The 19,423-nt window shown below is 43.2% G+C and overlaps 2 protein-coding genes across 10 annotated transcripts in view; one reads left to right on the forward strand and one right to left on the reverse strand.

The window, feature by feature from the left end:
• Nucleotides 1–12,772, forward strand: part of TEX10 (testis expressed 10) — a 35,176-nt gene extending 22,404 nt beyond the window's left edge. For 6 of the 7 annotated variants that reach the window (XM_077917632.1, XM_077917635.1, XM_077917631.1 and 3 more), the window contains 4 exons: nucleotides 4,632–4,712; nucleotides 7,438–7,619; nucleotides 9,242–9,452; nucleotides 12,556–12,772. In XM_077917632.1, coding sequence (XP_077773758.1) covers nucleotides 4,632–4,712; nucleotides 7,438–7,619; nucleotides 9,242–9,452; nucleotides 12,556–12,669 — 588 coding nt within the window. In that variant the 3' untranslated portion in view covers nucleotides 12,670–12,772. The remainder of the gene's footprint in view (nucleotides 1–4,631; nucleotides 4,713–7,437; nucleotides 7,620–9,241; nucleotides 9,453–12,555) is intronic. The other variant, XM_077917634.1, reaches the window with a different exon arrangement.
• Nucleotides 12,773–13,814: 1,042 nt separating this feature from the next.
• INVS (inversin) overlaps nucleotides 13,815–19,423 on the reverse strand; it is a 64,908-nt gene continuing 59,299 nt past the window's right edge. For all 3 annotated transcript variants that reach the window (XM_028702156.2, XM_028702155.2, XM_028702158.2), the window contains 3 exons: nucleotides 16,883–17,118; nucleotides 15,804–15,887; nucleotides 13,815–14,112 (listed from right to left, as the gene is read on the reverse strand). In XM_028702156.2, the coding sequence (XP_028557989.2) occupies nucleotides 13,979–14,112; nucleotides 15,804–15,887; nucleotides 16,883–17,118 (454 nt within the window). In that variant the 3' untranslated portion in view covers nucleotides 13,815–13,978. The remainder of the gene's footprint in view (nucleotides 14,113–15,803; nucleotides 15,888–16,882; nucleotides 17,119–19,423) is intronic.

Here is a 19,423-nt window from a genome sequence, read left to right on the forward strand (position 1 = left end):
AGGGTGGATTCACTTGATGCTCCTGTGCTGCTGCTAGTTCTGGGCTCAAACTCATAGGACCCTAGTTTTGATTTTGCACAGTCCTTCTCCAGTAGCTGAGCGAGAGTTCCATCTTGCTGGACTGTTCCCTGGGAACCATTGTCACATCTTCTGGCCCTGCCTTCTGAGCAGAAGTGCATACTGTTGAATTGTGCTTAGAGGTGACTCTTCTGTTAGAAGGCTGACATTGGATTCAGAATGGGGAATGGGCCTTGTCTTGAATTTGCACTGCCAGCAATGCCATCTTCTCACAGCTTATATAGCATTGCTTTTGCTTTGCTGTTGTGGTCAGTTTGAGGAGCAAGGTGAAAAACAGCCCATTTCATGTTTCCTTTCTGAAGTAGGAAATGAAAATAAGTGTACAGTGGTACCTCGGGTTACATACGCTTCAGGTTACACACTCCGCTAACCCAGAATTAGTGCTTCAGGTTAAGAACTTTGCTTCAGGATGAGAACAGAAATCGTGCTCCGGCGGCACGGCAGCAGCAGGAGGCCCCATTAGCTAAAGTGGTGCTTCAGGTTAAGAACAGTTTCAGGTTAAGTACAGACCTCCGGAACGAATTAAGTACTTAACCCAAGGTACCACTGTACTTTACAAACACATTAAGGCGTTGATTTCACTACAGTGTAACTCTCCATATTTTGGAGTCTTTGCCACCTGGAATGTAAGCTTAGGCGATTCATGCACTTTACGTACGTGATCTGCGGGATATTTGGTAAGAAATTATTTTTATTGAAATTTTTGCTGAATAAAGACTGAAAATAAAAGTGACAGGGCACAGTGACACAGTCAGTATGTGTAACTGCAAAAGAAGTTACAATGGTAAGTTATCACAAAGCTGCACCTTTGTGTGGAGCAAAGTTACATATAGCTTTCTTGAAGGTGTATCAGTCCATTGAGCCTGCAGGATGTTTATGGAAACAGAAGTAAATAAAAATATTCGGTCCAAATCAAGCAGTTCTTTGTGTTTTTAGAACTGCTCACGTGAGACATTGCCAACCAGTTGTAGGAAGATTGTAATGCTGTCTGGCTGGATCCCTTAGACACAGTGGTGCAAATTTTACTTTGTATGTTCTTCCAGAATAAAAATAGCAATGCTTTTATGTGATGTTATTTGCGTTTTCAAGCAATCCACAATCCCCTGAACAGTTATCTCTGTGTATCTGAAATACTCTGGGCATTGTTACCAGAGCTTTGAGCTTTCAGAAGATGCTTTTTAGCAGTGGCTTGGCTAAGCGCATGAGGTCCAGAAGGGAAGATACTCTTGAGTCAATGATGAGAAGCCCAAAGAATAACATTTGGGGGAAAAAGTTTAATATAGGGGGAAATATAAAAGTTGCATATAAGGCCATGTTGTTTAAGATAACAGGCTCATTTGGGGCAGATTGTGTTAAAAAATATTGTCATTACAGCATTCTTCATTTGAGCAAGTCCAGACTAGCCAGACATTTAATTTTATTACTGGGTGATTTGGGATATCCAGGAGAGTTCTTTTAGGCAAAGAGAGTTGTGAGTCTTTCACTGGTCCTACTGTTTTAATTGTCAGTATCCATATTTTTTTAAAAAATAATAATCTAAATGATAGTGTGATCATTTCATTTGGGATGGAATCTTCATTGGCCAGTTTTTGAATGGATAAAATGAGCTCAACACCCACAAAAATGTGTTTTGTTTGGTGTGAACTAAAATGTGGAGAAAGCCAATTGCATATTAGAAGTAGTTTTTGTAAAAAAAATGAGTTTATATTGCTGCTTGGACTTACCGTATTTTTCGCTCTATAGGACGCACTTTTTTCCCCTCCAAAAATGTAGGGGAAATGTGTGTGTGTCCTATGGAGTGAATGTAGGCTTCAGGAAGCTATCCGCAAGCCTTGGGAGCCCGGCAGGAACTCCCGCAGGGCTCCCAAGGCTTGCGGATAGCAGCCTGTTCTGGGGACTGGGGTCAGGGGAAGCTTAGGCTTCCCCAGCCCCGCGCCGGGGGGGGGAAAATATTTTTTTCTTTATTCCCCCCCCCCCAAAAAAAAACTAGGTGCGCCCTATGGGCCGGTGCGCCCTATAGAGTGAAAAATACGGTACTTTATCATAGCAGCTTTTGCCTTATAACTGCATTATGAACACTTTTGATACAAAAACTTTTCCTAATCCATGACTAGAGAAAAGACAGAAACATCCAGCACCACCGATGCTTGTCATGGAGGCTTCTGCCTGCAAACCAATCCAATAAATTTATTTATTAAATTTATATACTGCCCTTCATCCTAAGATCTCAGGGCGCCCAAGATAAAAATACAGGATAAAAGCACAAATAAATAGTTAGAATAAAAGCACAGCAAAACAATAATGCCCCCTCCCACAAACACATTTAAAAGGCCATAGAATATTAATCTGCCCAAGGCCTGGATGAAGAGGAACATTTTCGTCTAGCACCTAAAGATGTATAATAAAGGTGCCAGACAAACCTTCCTGGGGAGAGCATTCCACAAACGGGGAGCCACTGCAGAAAAGGCTCTTTCTTACGTGGCCACCCTCCTGACCTCTCATAGAGGAGACACTCGTAGAAGGGCCTCAGAGGATGATCACAGAGTCCGGGGTGGTTTATATGGTCAAATCAGGCTTCCTCAACTGGATGCCATCCAGATGTTTTGGACTGCAACTCTGATCAGCATGGCCAGTAATTAGAGATGGTTGGAGTTCAAAACATCTGGGAAGCACCAGGTTAGGGAAGCCTGCATTCGATGCTCAGTGAGCTGAGTTGAAGAGAATGAGCAGAAGAATTTATGGTTATATTCATTCACTTTGTAGATACTCAAGGATATGGAAAAAAGAGCTGTGGCAACAGTTGCAACCTATTTTTTAAGAACCACGGGGCACTAATTGCCCATATAATTTGTTTGAGCACATGCCTGGACTGTGTTGGGATTTTCTAAATCGGAAGGAAGGTAGTAAGATGAGTAAATGTTTTAAGTGTCAGCATAAATGGCAGTTGGGTTATGAGTGGGGAGGGAGGTTGTTTTCCAATTACAGGCAGGGAGTCTTCATTAGCATTGGATCTGTAGTCTCAATATTGACTGTAGCCAGAGAGCAATTTGATCCTTCTGTTGTCAGTGCTTTATCCCTCGAGGCTTCATGTCTACAGGTTTGTTGCCTTTCCAGATTGCAAGATAAGGTTTCTAAGGAATTGTCTATTTATGTCACTTAATTTTCACTGTAGCACTCACTGTTCAGTGCACAAAATGTTTCAGAGTTCTGACCTCAGAAAACAGAAAAAGATGTTATCCTTTACCTCTGTTTCGTTAGCATTTCAAAATATAGCGTTTAAGGCATGCTTGAATTCTTCTTTCCTTTGCCTATGTGACGCATCCGTTCATGGGTTGTTCGTCTCCCATTTGCACAAGGCAGGGACATGTGACTTGATGGCTTCCTCTATCCTGTCCCCTGTTGGCTCTTCTCCCAGTTCAAGCTGACAAGATGGATTAAAGCTTGCATAGCTTTGATCTATGAAGCTCAGCACATACTTTTGCACACTGTCCCAACCGCTACATCTCCCACTTTCACCACTAATGCTTCCATCACAGAGATCTGATAGGTACAATTACATTTGCCAGGTGTGCCTGGTAAAGAATAGACATGCATACCTTGGTTGAAGTGGCCTTCAGGAGGATAGTACTGCAACAGGTACTTTCCTTGATTTTAAGGAATCCCGGTTTGCATCCAGGAGCACATGCAACCTGTGCGTCCGTAACAAACAAATAACAGAGCTCTAGTTGCTCTTGTGTGGTGCATGATGGTATCCACTACCATACCTTGGATAATATACATGGTGGCTGCCCATATCCACTTAGCTCAGTTAGGCCCACACAGATTTCTTTGTCCAGGTTGATGTTCCTTCCTCCTTTCCCTGCTATCTCGCCCTGTCTGAACCTGGTACTGTTGAGGGCCTTCTTCTGCCGCAGGCTCAGCCACAGAACTGGACTGGAGGGAGTCAACAAGGGGAAGAGAACGGGGGAAGTAATCAAGCCACATGTCCCTTCCTGGGTGACGGAGGCGACCCTTAGCCTTCACTGTGAGTCACTGGTGATGCTTTCAGATGGTGAAGAGGATTCTAAAACCGTTAGTGTCTTGTAATGTGAGCAGGAAATGGAAGCCCTGCAGGACTTGACTTCCTTGTTTGTTTTTGCTTTTACGTCCCACCTTTCTTCTGAGGAGTTCAAAGCATAGTGTTTGTGCCTCCTCGCCATTTTTAGCCTCACAACGACCCTGTGAAGTAGGTTAGGCTGAGAGATGGTAACTGGGCCAGAGTCAGTGGTTTAACCCAGGCACAGGCAAACTCGGCCCTCCAGATGTTTTGGGACTACAACTCCCATGATCCCTAGCTAACAGGACCAGTGGTCAGGGATGATGGGAGTTGTAGTCCCAAAACATCTGGAGGGCCGAGTATGCCTATGCCTGGTTTTAACCTATATGACATGATTAAATGCAGCTTTTAGAATTCTGGAATATGTCACTTTTGACCATGTATCCACTATGACTTTGTAGAAACAAAGATGTAGATGTACAGTGAATATTGGCATTAATATTGTTGTTGTTAACAGGTGGTGACCCAGTGTCTGTCTACTATACCTTCAAGAAGCCAGTGCATAGATATTGTACAAAATGGCATTTGCAAATACCTGGTAGGTGGTAATTCTGAATATATTCTATGTTGGTTTTATTTAATTATTGTTTGTGATTGAAACTGTGGCCAATAAAAAGAGTTCGGTATGTGCAGATGTTCCTGCTAGGCTCATTTCTGGCCTTGCAGTTATACTCACTATCCATGTCTTAGTCTGTGAACAGTATATAATAGCAGTTTTCCTGTTCATAAGCGGTTGCAGAAACATTTCATCGCAGTCATGAAAGTCTTCATACTGTGTTTAAATATGTTATATTCCATGTTTCTTTATGGAAATTTCAAAATGACCAACAGCAAACTGTCATAAAAATGGAACAAATGACAACAAGGATTTTTTTTTTACTATCAGTTGGCCATCATTAGAAACCAGCAACAGCCACAGGCCATGAGCAGTAATGGAGGCATTGGGGAGAAGGGGCTTCCTTTGCGAGAGCAACAAAATGGCCTTTCTCTTCATGCCCACCAGCTGGCTGGCGCAACACCTCTGATGTTGATGAGTGGACAGGAAGGAATATGTACAAAGACGTTATCCTCGAGATAAATGGGGGCATTTTAGGGCTTTAAAATGAATCAATTACTAGTGAAAATAGAGCAGTACCAGGTAATTCTGTACTGACCAATGTAACATTTGCCGTCACTTTTACATAATATTTTTTGTGTTAGCTAATATTATTTAACTCCAGTGAACTGTAAACTATTTGTTAACTGCCTTAATCTTCCCTAAAAAAAATAATCAAGAAGTATGCCACACTTAGTTTAAATATTTTCTTTTTCTTGTGTTTTAAAAGAAGTAACAGTTTTGGCACATCAGTAATTTATCTATAACTTGTTTTCTCTAAAAGTATGAATCAGTCCCCCTCATCTGTGGCGATATGCATGAAGAACTTCTGTTTCATGGGCAAGAGCCAAACTTACGGTGTTATTTATTGGATACCCCGGAAAGAGGTTTTCCAGCAGATGACCTGTGTGCAATTCGATGTGAAAATTCATTTATAGACATCCACAAATGAATGCCTTCAAAGCAAGACCCTGGGCACATGACACTTCAGTATGCATTCACAAGTTGCAGGTCACATGTAGGAAGGTGTAATTCGAATCAGAGGATGAAGTGGTGGGTTTAGCATTGCAGGTAATCTGACCCTCACCACTTCTGCTATCAGGAGCAGCACGGGGTCACAGAAAACAATAAAAGCTGCATTCCTAAGAAGTGGTTCAAACCCACCCAGAGCAGGCTGTGCAGCCGTCTCTGAGACAACTGCTTCCAGGTGGACTGCTTTTCTTTTCGCTGGATTGTTTGTCCACATCCCATCCTTTACTGTCTCCAAACATTGATTCAGGGCATTCAGTGCATTACTAGAAACCCCTGACACTTCAGACCAAATCTTCAGACCAACAGTTTCATGTAGATGTTAGAAAGCATGGAAGACAAAACTCACTATGGCAGCACTCCCTAAGCTTAGGGGCCATGGTTCAGAGCAGCAGTCTCCCATCGTGACCTGCTGGATCCTTCGTTTCAGGAAAGACTCAGTTCCAGGAATGACTTGCTACAGTACCTCCCAGCCCCATTCTGGCAGGGTGACCTAGAGGGACAGCATAGTTGGTGATACATGCTCTTCTAAGCTGCACCAGAATCAAGCATTAATTGGCTCCCAACTTTTCAGCTGAAAAGGCTCTGCAAGGATTACAGATCAATAAAAACAAGACAGTTCCTGACCTCAGGTTTCAATTCTAAAAAATGGAACACAAAAGGAAAAAGGAATGGGGAGGGAAGAGGAAAAAGTGAACCAGGGCATTCATTATTTAAAGTTAGCAAGTTTTAAGACTTCATAGTTTCTCCCAACAAAAAAAATTAAATCTATCTACCAAAGTCAAACAGAAAGACAATGATAACAGAACCCTTCATGAACTATATTTCACTTCATTAGGACTGCCACTCTAGACAAGTGTTTTGTGAAAAACTTTGCCATGAATCCATAGCAACAGAATGGACATGAAGCTTGATGTCCTGATTTCTTTGTCATGTCTCTGCTGCTGACACCCAAGGCACAGACCGTGAGTGGGGACCCTCTCAGCCTCTGCCCAAGCATGGGTTTCTTAGGCCTATCTGCCTAGAGAGACCCTAGGAACTGTTGCCAGGCCACTCTCCTCTCTGGCCCTTCTGTGCACTTCACATGCTTTGGCCTGGCTGCAATGTGTCCGTGGACCCTGAGAATACATTTCTTGTCTGTCTGGACAGAGGCTAGAGCAGGCATCCCCAAACTGGGCCCTCCAGCTGTTTAGGGACTGCAGCTCCCATCATCCCTAGTTAACAGGACCAGTGGTCAGGGATGATGGGAATTGTAGTCCCAAAACTGCTGGAGGGAGGGCTGAGCTTGGGGGTGCCTGGGCTAGAGTTTGCAGGAGGTGTGCAGAAACTGGCCCGTTGTTCATCCTACCCACATAGTAACATTCTTCCGCTGTATTTTAAATCTGTGACGTGAGCTTCAGCCCACTGTACAAGGTAGTATGGAAGGTGTTTTGCTTGGCTGTTGCTAAATAAATAAGATGCCAGTTCATGGGATTAATGTGCTCAATCCTCAAAGGAAAAGAGGGGCAGGTTGTAAAATGTAACAGATTGAGGGGGAAATGAAGTTATTTTTAGAATTGTTCCTAGACACAGGCGCAAGCACAGCTAGGGCAGAAATGAGTGTCTGTGTGAAAGGTAATTTATTTGTTTTGTCTCCTAGGCAGGGTTGACTGTAATACCTGACAGTGCCGCTGGATCTGTTTTGTGTGCCATTAGTAAGCTCTTGGATCAGGCGTGCTTGCTTAATGAAAACCTTGCAAAGTTCCTAGCGTCTTTGTGTTACAGTCTCCTTTATCTCCTCTTAACGATAGAGAGAGAAGATACAGAACACCTGCAGAAGAGGTAAGCTTTTAATTTGAGGAATTCTCAGATATTGGCATCTGTAAAAAGGACTTTAGAAATACATATGAAATTTGCTTGTTTTACTTGAGGAATAAAATATCAGCCTGTACCTGTGCAAGTTTTTTTTATAAGGTTGATGGACTTCCATTTCATTGCACCACACTGAGGAATAAGTCAGCTGCATACCGCCAGCAATCACACAAATCTTTGGGATTTAGACTGTTGCCTTATTTAGTTTTCCAGGCTCCTTACGACAGGTTTGTGTGCTATAGCTTGCCCACCGGGAGTCCAAATTTTGCCTGTAAGGCCATGTCCCCCAAACACTGCCCCCTGCCCCACATCTGATGCTATATATGTCAGCTGTGGAGCAGGTAGGGATGTGGGTGCTGGTGCACACATGGGAGCCTTAAAGTGCACTTCAAGAAAGTAAGCTTTGGTTCTGCCGCCCTTGAGCTTATACGCGGGAGAGCCAAAGCCTGCTGGATTGGCTGTGTGCAGCGCTGTGAAATACTAACTTTGGCACTTCAAAGCGATTGTTGGGACAACAGGTGGGAAGCCACATGAGAATAGATCTTGGTGAAGATCTGACCCATGGAGCCAAAAGCAGGCTGGATTTCGAATATCAGCATTCTAAGACACTAGTTGCTTTAATTCTCTTCTAACCCTCTAGAGGGACGTGGGTGGCGCTGTGGGTTAAACCACAGAGCCTAGGACTTGCCGATCAGAAGGTCGGCGGTTCGAATCCCCGCGACAGGGTGAGCTCCTCCGCGACAGGGTGAGCTCCCACCCTGCCAACCTAGCAGTTTGAAAGCACCCTCCCAGCTCCTGCCAACCTAGCAGTTCGAAAGCACCTCAAAGTGCAAGTAGATAAATAGGTACCGCTCCAGCGGGAAGGTAAACGGCGTTTCCATGCGCTGCTCTGGTTCACTAGAAGCGGCTTAGTCATGCTGGCCACATGACCCGGAAGCTTTACGCCGGCTCCCTCAGCCAATAAAGCGAGATGAACTCCGCAACCCCAGAGTTGGTCACGACTGGACCTAACGGTCAGGGGTCCCTTTACCTTTACCTAACCCTCTAGAATGTTATTCCCAGTAAGCTCTTCTGAAACAATGTGCCTTTTAAAAACAAAACAAAACTGATTTTAAAGTAAGCGAGAGATAAATCAGACAGGAATGTTACCTCTGCAATTGGGATTTCTTTGATTGACTACCCTTTGTCCAAACGGTAGAAATCTTACTGTAACTTGCAGCGCCAGAATCTTGAACTGGGTCACGGCTCCTGTGTGCATGTTAGATATCAGGCAGTTTTAATTTGATAATCCGTTCTTTCTTGCACAATGTATTCACGGTTGACTATATAATTGACTCTATGTAGTTAAATATTAATAAGTATTTTAAAAATATTTTTTTAACTATAACTGGAGACAAATTGGTGGAAATGGTTTGCAAGTAACTTTAGTGTACCAGTTTTTGTCATTTTCTGTGCCATTTTCTTCCTAGAAACTATAGTACCCATTTTTGTTCTCCAGAGAGGTGGACTGAGAAAGTTAATTTGAGCTTAAATAACTCCCGTGCCCTTGGTTTCCCTTATAGACTCTCTGGCTGTGCTTTCTTCCTCTGCAGGGACGCATTGTGGAGCTGCTGCATTTCTGTGCTCACTGCCTCGCCTCGCGTATTGAGGCTGATGTTGCAGAGTCTTCAAGTGAGCAGAGTCTGTCCGGAGGAACTGCCTGTCCTTGCCCAGCTCCTCCGCTTGCTAATGCAGCACGGACAGCTTCGAAGTCATATGGTGACCAATGAACTTCTGGTGAAACAGATTGTCAAAGATATCACGGTAGGCACTCATGCTCAATCACTACTTGCTCAGGCTAGTTTTCAGCGTCCCTGATGGCCGTTTAACTTACCTTGGCCTGACGCACACACCTTGAAGCAGACGTGCTCCTATTTGCAAGCGAAGAGCAATGGGCCCTCTGAGAGCCAAGAGAATTTTCCTTTCCTCTCCTGGCCATCAGTGCTGTCTTCGGGTTGGTGGGGATTGTTTCCAAAGCGCCTGGATAACATGTTGGGGGAAGGCTGCTTTAAACTGTAAAGGGGCAGTCCCCCTGTTGAGAAACAGGGATGAGATTGAGAAAGGCACACCTGAGGGGCGTGTGCATTCTCTAGGCATACAGTGGTGCCTCGCAAGACGAAATTAATTCGTTCCGCAAGTTTTGTCGTCTTGCGATTTTTTTCGTCTTGCGAAGCACGGTGTCGGGAAAAGCTTCAAAAACCACCAAAGTCTTTAAAAACCTCAAAAAAGGCTACCACACCGCGTTCTATGAGTTGCTCCTCGAAGTCAAGTCGCAACTGTATTAATGGTGTTAAGAAAAAGGAAACAAACTTGCAAGACGTTTCCGTCTTGCGAAGCAAGCCCATAGGGAAAATCGTCTTGCGAAGCAGCTCAAAAAACCCTTTCGTCTAGCGAAGCATTCGTCTTGCGAGGTACCACTGTATCTCCCTGCTCCACTGGGCCCTAGGCTGAGCAAGCAGCTGTCCTTCCAGCTCCCATTTGCAGTGGGTGAGGGCTGTGCCGCCAAAGTCTGCTTGCAGCATATGCAGCTCTTAGTCCTTGCTGCTTTGAAGGGGACTTTCTTTAAAAAGCAGGGTCACCCCCCCCCCCCATATCTCAAGAATCCCCTTTATAAGGGGATTCTATCCCAGTGCTAGCCCTTTCCATGTTTCAAAGCTCAGTGTGTCCAAATACAATATATCCTGCTTGAAAATAAAAGGAGTGAACTATTAGAATGAACAGATGCTGGTTGCTACTTCTATATGTGTGTGAACCCGTCTCCATGAAATCATTAGCTTTGGGTCAATAGCAACCAAAAGTGGTGGAATGTTATTTCTCCTTTAATAAGCATAGCCTGGTACGTTCAACACGGTTTGCATTATAACACCTGAAGGGATAATTAGGGAAGTGTCCAAGTACAATGATACGATTTGGAAACATTGTTGCTTTATAAAAGCATTTTCTTTTAATTTACTAAATGCAACTGCTGATTAGCCTAAATAATTCCTCACAGCATACCAGGAAAGAGCCTAATTTATGTAATTCCAATTAACTGTGTTGCTGGAAACCATGGAAGGGGCAAGTATTGCTCTTGTGCTCCTATTTTGCCTGCTGGTTTCCCAGGCGCATCTGGTTAGGCGCTGTGAAACAGGATGCAGGACCAGAAGGGCCAAAGGCCTGATCCAGCAGGACTCTTCTTACATTCTTACGTAACTGTAATCCTCTCTCTTCCCTGCCCTGCCTACTTCATGAGAGAAGCCTGAAAAGTTGTACCCAGTGTTTATATTTTCAGAGATGGGAGTTCCAAGTTGTGTTTGAGAAAATAAATATGGCAATATTGTTTTCTCCATAACAAACACTAGTTCATGAAAAGCATCTAAACTAATGAAATTGTGATATTTATAAAAATATATACAGTGGTGCCCCGCAAGACGAATGCCTCGCAAGACGGAAAACCCGCTAGACGAAAGGGTTTTCCGTTTGCGATGCGCTTCGCAAGACGAATTTCCCTATGGGCTTGCTTCGCAAGACGAAAACGTCTTGCGAGTCTCGCCATTTCCCCCCCGCTTCCCCCCCTTTTTCAAAGCCGCTAAGCCACTAATAGCCTTTTAGCAGCTTAGCCGCTAATCCTTTAAGCCGCTAAATCGCTAATAGCGCTAATCCTCTTAGCCGCTAATGGGGTTGCTTCGCAAGACGAAAAAAACGCTAGACGAAGAGAATCGCGGAACGGATTCTTTTCGTCTTGCGAGGCACCACTGTACTGCCAACTTGTACAGCACTAGTATAGAATTTCAGGGTAGTTTACAATAATGTAGACAAGTACAATAAAACACCATAAAAACTATTCAAAATAATCATTAAAATGTCAGTCGCAAAACTATCCCACCATTGAGCTGGAGAGGCTGCAGTAGTATAGGTACCACATTTCACATAACGCCCTTCTGGTAGAGGGTGTTTACAGGAATAAGCTTTATTATGGGTCAACATGAGGAATGCACCCCAAGTTTGGGATTGTTAACTATTTTTAGAGAAGGGCAATCTGACCTTTGTTATAAAGAACTAATTACTTTTAGTAGCGGCACGCCTACTAGAGGCACAGAATTGGAAAGGATTGGAACATCTGTGTATCTCTCATTGGAGGGACGCAGGTGGCGCTGTGGTGACTCTAAACCACTTAGCCTCTTGGGCTTTCCGATCAGAAGATCGGCAGTTCGAATCCCCACTACGGAATGAGCTCCCATTGCTCTGTCCCAGCTCCTGCCAACCTAGCAATTCAAAAGCACACCAGTGCAAGTAGATAAATAGGTACCGCGGAGGCGGGAAGGTAGTGTTTCTATGTGCTCTGGCACTCATCAGTGTCCCACTGCGCCAGAAGCAGTTTAATCATGCCGGCCACATGACCTGGAAAGCTTTCTGCGGACAAACACCAGCTCCCTCGACCTGAAGCGAAATGAGCGCCACACCCCATAGTCACCCTTGACTGGACTTAACTATCCAGGGGTTCTTTACCCTTTTACCTTATACCTCCCATTGGAAACAGAATGTATGGGCTGTTGCTGTATCAGAAAAATTAACAAAGATTACATGCATTGAATAATATAAAAGATGTAGACGATTTTGTTGAAATATGGCATCCTTTTATAAAATACTTTACTGATAGTCCCGAAGAATAGCAACTACCAAAATCACAGATTGGGACTCTGGCAAACTTAACTAGATTGATCTGTCCAAGAGGAAGGCAAGGGGGGTTTTGTTTTTGTATCCCCTCTCTCTTTTTGTAATTGTTATACAGTATATAGGAAATCAATAAAACTATATTTATTTTGAAAAGTCAGAAGCAAGGGTATGTTGAAAAATTCCAAGCGGTAACTCTATTTTCTGTTTCTAGGTATTGAAGAGTGGCGAAGCTCAAGACCAGTGGCTGACAGACCTCCATTACTATTACAATATATACTTAGCCACACATCCCCCAGGATCTGGTGCAGCTGACACAGTATATTAAAGAGAACGACTGCATTTGATTGCAGGTCTCAGTGCAAAATGTCAATTTTCTGTGGAAATTGAAGTTACATTTCATTAAAAAGACTTTTTCATGTAAAAAGCTACTTTTCCTGTATTTGTACCAAAAATTCAAAAGCAGCTGGTTCTGAGCAGCATGCTGCCATCACTAAGGGCCAAACTATACATGATGTAAAACGTGTCTTTGCGTTTCAAAGGTGGAAAGTGTCTGCTGGTAAGACTGACAACTTCTGAAATTGCAGCAGGCCTGGAAGGGAAGCTTCCACTTCCCTCCTGCTGTGGTCCTCAGGAAAATCTCTTGTCTGAAGCTGGTGCAAAGGGGGATTTCTTTCCAGTGCAAATAGCAGCTACCCCATAAGCGTGCGGGGAGGAACTTTCACAGGGATGCTGCTAATGCAGAGGCCAGAAGAGAACTGTGCAGGAAGGTTCTTGCTCTACCCCTTAAGGGATACAGGGCATTTTAAAAGCTGCTTTTGGAGGAGAGTGCGCACTACGTTGGCTAGAGTGAATGAAGAGATTGTGGAGAAATGCCAGTTTCATTGAATGGCCTCCCAACTCCCGCCCCAGGCAAGTTTTGTAACACATTATTCTTGATGTATGTAGTAAAAAAAAAATCCTTTTGCATATTATTTTTCTTATAAAACTGAGGATTGTCTTAACTACCTTTTTATTATTAACCTGAGGTTTTGCCATCCTTGCTCATTTTCATAGTTCACAAAGTTCAAGCCAGAGTTGTCCAAACTAGCAGAGAGCTGCAAAACCTGTTGGATATTTTGGCGAATGCAGTGGTTTGATGAAAGATAATGACTTTATCTGTCAGCGTGGAACTGCTGACTTGTGACTACTTTTGAGCAAGGTGTCTTGAGTACTGTTGGTTCAGATCTGCCTCTCTAGGAAGGAAGGAAGGAAGGAAGGAAGGAAGGAAGGAAGGAAGGAAGGAAGGAAAGAGCAAATCATTGAGAATTTCAGCTGCCAGGCTGGTGCGAACCTTTTGGGCCTTGTATATTACTGATTAAAAAAAAGGAATTCTACTCAAACCTTGAGAAAATTGGTTGTGTGTTTTTTCATTTTATTTATAGGGTGACGGTGGGAGCATTCTAGTTGTTGCTAGTTCACTCAGAAAGCAGAAAGTTTTCAATAATGTAAAAGTTTAATGGATTTTACCGTTTTTTGAGAGTGGAAGTTTCAGAATCTGGAACAGTTTATGATCAGTTATGTGAATACAATGATGAAAATACTATTAAAGGTAATTTTAATATGTCCATATATAATTGATAGGCTCTCCTCTTATGCTATAGGTCAGTCTTGCTTTCATGCCTTGATCTGGTGTGCTTCATTTTTACTGTTGTTGTAGGTTTCATACTGGATGAAAATGGTCTAAATTTCCTTTTGTTTTCCAGCAGGCAAAGGTACTGCAATCCATTTTCTGCAAAGCAACTACAAATTAGTATGTTTGGCCAACAAGGAGTGAAAATACTTGACATTTCTCTCATTAATAAACTTTTATTGAGCACCAGAGCTACTTAAAGCTGCCTCATCCAACCAAAAACCATTAAACCATTCTTGAGGAACCTATATTTCTGCTTGCTCTTTAGGTTAGCCTGTCTAATTCAAACACTACCATTATAATACTCATCTGCAAAATTTTATTTAAAACATTTATTTACCACTAGGGCTTTTTTCCAGCTGAAACTCAGTTCCAGCACCTCTAAGGTGGTGCCATTGCCATTATAAGAGAACAAGGGAGGCATTCATGGCAAGTTCCAGCACCCCTTTTTACTAGAAATATAGTACTGTTTACCACTATTAGTTACACTGCACCTTGAAATTATTTATCACTTGAGGAGTCATTACTCCTTTGCCCAGTAAGAAGTGCTGCATACAGGTATCGGAAATGCAACACACACAACCATATTTTTTCAGTGTTTAAAGCTAAGTATAGCCAAGTTGCAATATATCCTATTAAAGGTCAAAAATGTGTAATTTTTATTACATTCTTATGAACCTTGAGTTACCTTCTAAGGATTCTCGCACTAAGTGTGCGAGGTCTGGGCTTTGAAAGCATTTTCCAAATCAAGTTTAGCAGAAGTTTACAAGAAAATTAAGTTGGATTTTTATTGGTATCCATCCCCTGCCTTTGGCACTTACACACCAACTGAATTATTCCACTTCTCAACAAGATGCCTTACTTTTAAAGGGAATGCTGGTTTACCTTTTGTATCACTTCTGCGACACACATCAAGTGGAATCAAATTCGCTCTAGAAACGTGTCAGATACACCCTATAAGCTCTGGTTGCTGGCAGTTCTGAACTTCTTTGAAAAACCTCATGCTTAAAGGAAAATGTACTGTCATCTTTAGACAGGGCAAAAGTTTTCTGAGTCACCGTCTGGTGAATGAAAGTACTGTTCTTAACAGACTGGGCAAAATCCCTATCACTGTCTTACTCATCACCAAGTTATGAAAAAGCGAATGCATCGAGAAATTGCAAGGCCTACAATTGGACTGTATGGAAAACTCAAGGGGGAGACTGGGTGGGGGGGGCACAAGTTGAATTAACATTTGAGGAAGTTTTAAGGTCTTGCATAGATGGCTGTGTGAAAGTTGGCAGGTGAGAAGTCTTGATAACTCCCCAAGCTATGTTCAGGAGGGCACAACAAAGAACCTTTCTGAGATTACAAAGGCCTCCAGTCACAGCAAGTTAACTGGGAGGGTGAAAACTAGAAGGGAGATCAACATTTCAGCGTCATCAAAATGAATTAATACCCTACACTACAATTTAATAATAAGGAACAATACCACTGTAATTTGCAGCCATCTACAGCATATTGTTAAGAAATGTTCATCCCAATTCCAAATAATCAATTGACCGACTTTTGTTGAGGAAGGTTTCCCGATTGTTGGTTTAATCCAAAATCTACACACTTTTGTAGCAAGAAATAAATTAAGTGCAAGTCCACCCCCTAATCTAGTGAATGGATCTGATCAATAAAACCGAAGGAATGAAGTAGTTTCTGGTGTTGTCTGGCCCATTCTGATTCTAAACCAAATATATCACATTTAATTAAGGGTACACCAGCTATCAACCAATTTTGACTTTTAGGCCAACAAGCGGTACCTGATAGTATCTGTAGTTCAGAAAGCTTGTATTTTGAAGAAGGAGGTCTCTCTGGATGATGCACTCTTCCCTCTTGAGAGCGCCCTTTAAGAACAAGTTTTCAAATCAAGTGTGAACATTTGTGCTTGCATTTCTACATTTTTCACTCTTTGTTCTACTGTAGTTATTGTTTGAGGGACGCGGGTGGTGCTGTGGGTAAAAGCCTCAGCGCCTAGGGCTTGCCGATCGAAAGGTCGGCGGTTCGAATCCCCGTGGTGGGGTGCGCTCCCATTGTTCGGTCCCAGCGCCTGCCAACCTAGCAGTTTGAAAGCACCCCCGGGTGCAAGTAGATAAATAGGGACCGCTTACTAGCGGGAAGGTAAACGGCGTTCCGTGTGCTGCGCTGGCTTGCCAGATGCAGCTTGTCATGCCGGCCACGTGACCCGGAAGTGTCTGCGGACAGTGCTGGCTCCCGGCCTCTAGAGTGAGATGAGCGCACAACCCTAGAGTCTGTCAAGACTGGCCCGTATGGGCAGGGGTACCTTTACCTTTACCTTTAGTTACTGTTCAGCTTTAGAGAGGGGGACATAACAAAACTGAACAGTGTAAATACAACTGCTAGCATGCTCATTTAACCTTTTGTTGCCACCCTTACTCTTAAGACCCGCTGCAATGCCCTCTGAGAATGCCACCTGAACAGGAAGCTTAAATGATGCCTGGGTTTTTATGTTGGGGGTCTCAGTGTGAGAGGCAGGGAAGAGTTAATTTCTCAAAAAAACCCTCCCAACACCCTGAACTCCAGTTAGGTTTTTAAAAAGCTTCCACTGGCACCAATGGAGGCTTTGTATTTATTTTTTTTTTAAGCCTAATTACATCTCAGGAAATGGCCAGGGTGAAGAGCAGGAGGTTCCTGCGAGCTGTGGGCAGTGGATTCCCAGCTCTGTTTCAAATATATTCAGATAGTGTACATCTGCAGGACAAATATATCCATTTCTGATGATGCTGGAGTTGCATTATGTTCCAACATTTTAAACTGGAGAATATGACACAAACAAATCCTTAACTCCTCAAAATAAGTACCCAAGAAAATGCTTTCCTACCGTATATCTGCTTCAAGGTGGATGGCTTCTGTGTAGAGTTTAAACCTGAGTTGCTTTTGTTCGTGGACTTAAGGCTTTTGCTGGAGGAAATTGATTTCAAAGGGGTTTGGCTCAGCTGCTTCCTCCAAGCAACCTCAATGCAAAAGGCAGCTGTTTCTTGTTGCCACTTCTCTTCGTTGTCCTTGCACAGCCGCTTGACACTAAAAAGCTGAAGAAACCGTCGCCTTAACTGGTAGCTGGAAGAAGAAAAGAAAGAGAGGAATGCTCATTTTTAAGTGTCCTCTTACCAACCCTAAAGTTTCCCATAAACCTCTTCACTTCATTAACTGGGAAAACAAAATTCCCCCTTAATTGGATCCCTTTTGTGGGATAAAGAGGTTTCTTCAGCAAAGGAAGGTCTGAGTTAAATAATAAGATCCATTAATTTGATATAACTAACATCAAACTTTAAGCTTGCCAGGCACGTATTTATGTTTTGTCTTAATTTACGAAGAACCTCCAATCCAGAAAGGGGAAAAACTCAATCAGACTAACAGCCTAGCAGCTCCCACCTCCTGAGGGTCTTTTTGGGGGGGTGTCCATGCTGCGCTCTTCTCCCAGACCTTTGATCTACAATCTATTGGGTGATTCAGGTTTTGAACCACATTTGTGCCATAGGAAGCCTGTTACGTCTTTAAAAGTGCCAAAACATGATTTGCATTATTTTTTATTAAAGTAGTATTATTTCGGTTTTGTTGATGCTCATAAATCTCTGCTAATTATGTTTAGTAATAGAAATACATGCCACCTTACTCAGTTGTTATACCGCAACATGTCTACTGTAGCTAACTGGCCACCCCTGCTTGCATTGTGGATTGGAATGAAAAGAGCGAAATCTCCTGCATGGAAACATTGCTCACGAAGTTCAGTTTATTTTGGTAGTTGTTGAGCTCAGAGGAAAGGCAAAGATGAATAATAAGGACTGGACAACACATAGATTGGTGAAGATCTGGATCTATATCACCCATTAATTTTGTATTTATGATGGGATGTGGTAAAATAATGTTGATAGCTATTTTCTGTGACCTGGTGTTCGTTTTGCAGGCATTTTATATCTGCTTTGCTACAATTAAATTATTACCAAGGGCAGCAAAGAACAGGGACTAGGAAGTTTGAAGGAAAAAACCACGAACTTAGACATTAACTGTGTGTTTCATCTATTGATAGGCCCGTGTTTGGATTGCAAGGAATGAACTTAGCTCCTAGGTTAGCCAGCATGCCACAATGTCACCTTAAGGACATGAGACTATTCTCACAGTGGCCTAGCAGATGCCCACAGGGAGAATTCAACTCCCGTGCCCTCTCCTCTCCTGTGGCTTCCAGCAGCTGGTATTTGGAAGTATTGCTGCCTCAAACTGTGGAGGCAGAGCAGAGCCATCATGGCTGGCTGCCAATGGCAGCCCTCTCCTCCATGAATCTGTCAAATTCTCTTATCAAGTCATCTAGGTCGGTGGCCATCGCTATGCACTACGTGAAGAAGCAATTCCTTGGCTTTGTTCTGAATCTTCCAACATTCAGTTTCACTGGAAGTCCGTGAGTCCTAGTGTTACCAGAGGGGGGGACTTTTCTCTATCCACTTTCTCCATGCCAGGCATAATACTTCTATCATACAAGTCTTATTAGAATAAAGTTATAAAATTGAACAAAAAAGGCAGCTGGCCCCTGCCCCCCCCCCCGGCCAGCTTAGTCCTCCGAGGCCCAAGGCAAGTGTACAGTGGTACCTCTTAGTTACGGACTCAATCTGTGCCATTTGCACCCCGAAAAGTCGATAACTAGAGCGCCGCTTCTGCTCATGTGCGAAGCGCGCAGAACGCTTCTGCGCACACACGCGTGGCGAAACCAGGAAGTATACCAACGCGGTTTGCCATGTTTGCAAGCCGAAAAGACGCACCATGAGCCTAACGCAACACGAGGTATGACTGTCCTTGGCTACCCTGCAAAGGCCTGCTTTTAGCATATCGCCTCTTACCTTTTCTCTAAACGAACAAGTCCCAAACGCTGCAACTTTTCTTCGTAGGGGAGTCGCTCCATCCCCTTGGATCATTTTGGTTTCCCTCTACTGAACCTTTTCCAACTCTACAACTATTATTTTTTAGGCGTGATGACCAGAACTGTACACAGTATTCCAAATGCGGTTGCACCATCAAATTGTATGATAACAGATTTAGTTTCAGCTGCTTTCTTAATGGAAAGCATGGAATTTGCCTTTTCCATGGGTCTACATCTTCACTGCGTTACCTATTGTGTCCCCAAGGTCTTGTTCTTGGTCTGTCACCACCAGTTCATGAGCATACACACAGATCCCACGTTCTGAGCACAATGCACTCCCAGGAAATCATTTGTTAGGCAAGCGTTCACGTAACAAGCTAGTAATTTCCATTTATTCCCCATGGGAACGTTTATCTCCCTAGTCCTGCCATGGCTTCTTCTAAAATGGCTGCAGCCAACCAGCAACAGAGAGACAACAGAAGATTTTGGACAGATCCCAGTGCCTGAATTAAC

This window comes from Podarcis muralis, chromosome 13 (assembly GCF_964188315.1).
Source record: "Podarcis muralis chromosome 13, rPodMur119.hap1.1, whole genome shotgun sequence".
NCBI classification, from domain to species: Eukaryota; Metazoa; Chordata; class Lepidosauria; order Squamata; family Lacertidae; genus Podarcis; species Podarcis muralis.